This window comes from Tauraco erythrolophus, chromosome 17, assembly GCF_009769465.1.
Source record: "Tauraco erythrolophus isolate bTauEry1 chromosome 17, bTauEry1.pri, whole genome shotgun sequence".
Lineage (NCBI taxonomy): Eukaryota > Metazoa > Chordata > Aves > Musophagiformes > Musophagidae > Tauraco > Tauraco erythrolophus.
In genome coordinates, this window is record NC_141481.1 from 16,064,569 (window position 1) to 16,069,026 (window position 4,458).

General features: G+C 46.4%; 1 protein-coding gene across 2 annotated transcripts in view; it reads left to right on the plus strand.

Moving 5' to 3' along the window:
• The window catches only part of IFT140 (intraflagellar transport 140), an 80,850-nt gene extending 77,004 nt beyond the window's left edge, over window positions 1-3,846 (plus strand). For both annotated transcript variants that reach the window (XM_086622100.1, XM_086622101.1), the window contains 5 exons: window positions 688-894; window positions 1,113-1,325; window positions 1,402-1,568; window positions 1,911-2,052; window positions 2,821-3,846. In XM_086622100.1, the coding sequence (XP_086478226.1) occupies window positions 688-894; window positions 1,113-1,325; window positions 1,402-1,568; window positions 1,911-2,052; window positions 2,821-3,024 (933 nt within the window). In that variant the 3' untranslated portion in view covers window positions 3,025-3,846. The remainder of the gene's footprint in view (window positions 1-687; window positions 895-1,112; window positions 1,326-1,401; window positions 1,569-1,910; window positions 2,053-2,820) is intronic.
• Window positions 3,847-4,458: the final 612 nt, after the last annotated feature.

The following is a 4,458-nucleotide window of genomic DNA, read 5'->3' on the forward strand; positions in this document are numbered from 1 at the left end:
TTATAACATCATTAGTCAAAAAAAACCCAATACTGTCCCCCTTCTCATGCCACCGATGTAGTTAAGGTGCTTCATTTCTCACCCAAACTTTTGTGCACTTCTGCCTCACCCTCATTATTGTGCTGGCAACTCAGCCTGGCCAAAGCAGTTCTGTGCCCGCTCCTCTTTAAGGAGCTCCTGTGTCTTCCTTCCATGCTTTGCAAGGGTACAGTAGCCCTTTTCTGGGCTACAAGCTGCTGTGTATCCTACTCATGATTTGTTCCTATATGGGAAGGAGCAAAATCTTTAACCAAGTCTTTCAAATGCCTGTATTTATTGTATTTGTGTTTGCTGCACACCTTAACATCATCGACCATGCGTAATAAATCGGACTTGTGTGTCTCTCAGAATGTCACGTTCAAAGAGATGAAACAGGTGAATCTTTAGTGCCACGCTAGTGTCCTCTGAGAAAACGGGGGAGAAGCAGTGGTCTTCCTGGAAGAACAATTGCTCATTTCTTAGCAAACAAAATGAGACAGCGTGTACTTGAACGGGAGTTGATGTTGGGATGCTTAACAATGTCCTGGAGCATCCACGTCTGCTGGCATTTGTGCCTTCACATAGCCAACTTCTGTAGGTTACACCACAAGCAACATGAAGTACCACTGTAGTGTTTGCAACATCTCATTGCGTTCTCACCTCCATTAGTACCATGAAGCTCTGCAGCTTTGCCTGAAGCAGAACCTGACCATCACAGAGGAGATGGCTGAGAAGATGACAGTCTCTAAGGACTCCAAGGACCTCTCTGAGGAGTCCCGTAGGGAGCTGTTGGAGCAAATTGCTGATTGCTGCGTGAGACAAGGCAATTACCACATGGCGACCAAGAAGTACACGCAAGCAGGAAACAAGTTAAAGGTCAGTCTTGATTGGTAGAAAGAAAAGCTGAAGAGGCTGAGCCTGTTACCTTCCTAAGACTTCCCAAAACAAGGTGTTTTGAGAAGTAAATCTCGGAACAGTGTTCATGTAGGACACTATCCAGATGAGCTTCCCTGCCATCTTAGCATGGCTTGTGTGCTTGCATTACAATGGTATTTTTCCCCCCTCTTCCCTCCTACTCCCCTTTCCATTGCTAGGCTATGAGGGCACTCCTGAAATCTGGAGACACCGAGAAAATTGTCTTCTTTGCGGGAGTTTCCAGACAGAGGGAGATTTATATCATGGCAGCCAACTACCTGCAATCCCTGGATTGGCGAACGGACCCCGAGGTCATGAAGAACATCATTAGCTTCTACACTAAAGGGCGGGCCCTGGACCTGCTGGCAGGTTTCTATGATGCATGTGCTCAGGTACATCTCCCTTCTGTGACTCTGTTTGGTTTGTCAGCGCTCGAGCAAGACATTCAGCTCGTTTCTCCTCTCGCAGGTAGAAATCGATGAGTACCAGAACTACGAGAAAGCACACGGAGCACTGACAGAGGCATACAAGTGCCTTTCAAAAGCGAAGACTAGAAGCCCTCTGGAACAGGAAAGCAAACTTGCAACTTTGCAGAGCAAGATAACCCTAATTAAGCGCTTCATCCACGCTCGGAGGTGAGCTGCAGTATTCAGAGCACGTAAGCTAATGACACAAACATCAGGCAAGAAGCAAAGCTGCACCTACAGTTTAATAAATAACTTGCAGACTCGCTTCTAAAAGCTGCTGTTAGATTCTTCTAGCAGGGAAGCCACGATGCGATTTTTAAAAGTGCTGTTGACTAAATTAGAGATGAAAAGGTAACCTGAAATACGAGCAGTGTATGGGCCAAGGAACCAGAGCTCTGTCAGAAAGGCAGTTATGAAACATACCACAGTAAAAAAATTCTTCCCTGTTCTTTACGTGACAAGCCGAATGCTCCCCCAGCTTGTTCAGTTTCCTTTTGCTCCTTTCACTAGAGTTCACTCCGAAGATCCCAAGGAAGCAGTCAGACAGTGTGAACTTCTCCTAGCTGAACAAGATTTCGACAATGCCATCCGTCACGGCGACGTCTTGGGGTTTCTGGTTGAACATTATGTACAAGTGGAAGATTTCCGTACGGTAAGTTAATTCTTAATTCTTCCAATCTGCAGAGCCTGTATTTTATATACACCAGTGCACCTTGGTAGAGCAGTTATCTCATACAGGAAGACATTCCATAGCAGAGACTCCTTTACAGGAGCTAAACTGCTCAGCAGGGCGTGGTAGACCTCAGAAATTCCATTCCATCCAAATTAATATATTTTTCATTTCATGGGACTGAAGAGAAAAAGAAAGCTCACAGGACACACAGCATAAATAGTGGTGGATTCCCAGTTATTAGGTAAGGACAGAAGGGTCTGTCTGGGAGCATGTCTCAGCAATTACACTGTGCTTCATTTGCCAGCTGGCCAAGGAAGAAAAGAAAAATGTAGATTTGAAATCATTTGAGGAAATGGTGAATCACTTCTTCAGGGCAGAAGCACCACACACCAGTGTTTGGACTAAACCAGAACTTGCTTTATTACGAAACACGAGGATGCCAACTGCTGGCTTCTCCAGCTGTGCTGATTAACCTTATTTCTAACGTGCTGTTTGACGGGACAAGGTAAAACCAGCCTTTGAGATCCCTTCTTTTTTAAGCTGGAAAAGCTAGGATTGACACAAGTCACTGCGAAAGGGCATCATGTCAGCAAAGGCTACAACTCCTGGTTAAGCGTGATCACCCTTCAACACCGAGCTCCTGTCAAGAGCTCAGCCACGCACGAAGGGTGGGCACTTTTCACGTTTGCTGGGACTCACGTGGCAGCACACCCTCCCCGTAACAGTCATCTCTCTGCATTGCTGCAGGCTCACCAGTATCTGGAAGAGATGCAGAAAAGAATTCCACCCACGAACCTGACCTACTACGTGACTCAGCAGACCGTTGAGGCCGTTCACCGAGGAGTGGGCATTCCCGTAAGCCGGACCCTGGTTCCAGAGCAAACTCGCCACAGCAGTCTGGAGAACAAGGAGGTGGAGGAAGAAGTGGCAGATGAAGCCGAGGAGCCTTGATGGCTTACACTTGCCAAGCTGACTTTAATACCAGGTCATTTCTTCTGTCCTCGTTAGGGGTCACGCAGCAGTCAACACACTGCTGTGACAAGGCTTTTTGGTTATTACCAAGAAATTTCATTTTCCTGCTTGACTGTACAAGCAACAGTATTGAAGTTAATATTATCTCAAGCACTACACACAAAGATTCTCGTGTGTATCCTGTTATGAATCTGGGTTTGGTATTTTAATAAATTTGAGGGGAAAATACACCAAGAACTGCATATTGTAACTTCAGGCCTTTTTCTGAGTACAGGAAAGAGCTGAGTAACTGAGGCAGACACTCCCGAGCTGACAACATTTTCACTTACAACTTTGATCTGCTGCAGTGCCAACTTATTTGTCATTCCCTGGAAGTCCAAACTTCTGAAAACAATCTCTGTCCTGTTTGGGTGGGAGCTTGGCGAAAAGTCAAACTGCTCCTCTGCTGCAGAATGAAGGGAGACTTCCCCCAACCCAAAGCTTTCATATTCAGATACATCACAGGCCATGTGGGCTAGAGCTACCATTTACAAAAATCTGGACTAAACCTCAGAATCCCAGAACATCTAGGGTTGGAGAAACCTCTGGAGGTCATCTGGTCCAATCCTCTCTGCTCAAGCTGTGTCACTTTGAGCCAGAGAAGCTTCTTCTCCGTAACACTACAGTTATGTCAAGCTACTCTGTACTAGTCAGATTTTAGGATGCAAATTTCTTGCCCGGCACAAGCAGGACCATGAGAAGTGACCAACATAAGCACCCAAGGTTTTGCTCACCTTTAAGTCTGTTACCCTGCCCCACAAAGGTGTACTTCTAAAGTCACTCTCATACATTTCACACCCACCAGCTCTTCTGCTTAGAGGGATTTTTCTTTTTTGTTTTGTGACTTGCTTCAAAACTTGGGGTGAACATGAAGGTGTTAAATTGTATGCTTTCAGGGAAGAAGGGTGCGGGGAGGTTTTAAGGCCAAAATTTGGACGTTAGTTATCCTTTAATAGAAACTTATTTCTGTACTGAGATTACACTAAAAGAATTCCTGTTTCGTGTGTTCCTAACCCCAGCACAGCTCTAGCTCAAGCCTTTAAGGTCTGGCCCATTTTCAGAGCTTCAGTGTAGCTATTCAGTTCTTGCACCTCAGCAGCAGCGTCATTCCCGACGCCGTGCCACCCCTTCCAACAGCAGACCAGCAACTATCCCACCCAACGCTGACTGCTGGCAGACACGGGAGCCTCTGTTATGGGCATGTCACAGACCGAGCCCTGGGAAGTAAGTGGCCCTTTCCAGCCCTGCTGTTTTCCTGACAAGAAGCCTGCTATGAGATCTTCCCTGTATTTTTAGCAGCGCGCTCAAAACTGCCAAGGTTATAAATAGCCGGGGTGGGGGCTGGGGAGGTGTGGGAGGATGGCAGTAGGAGCC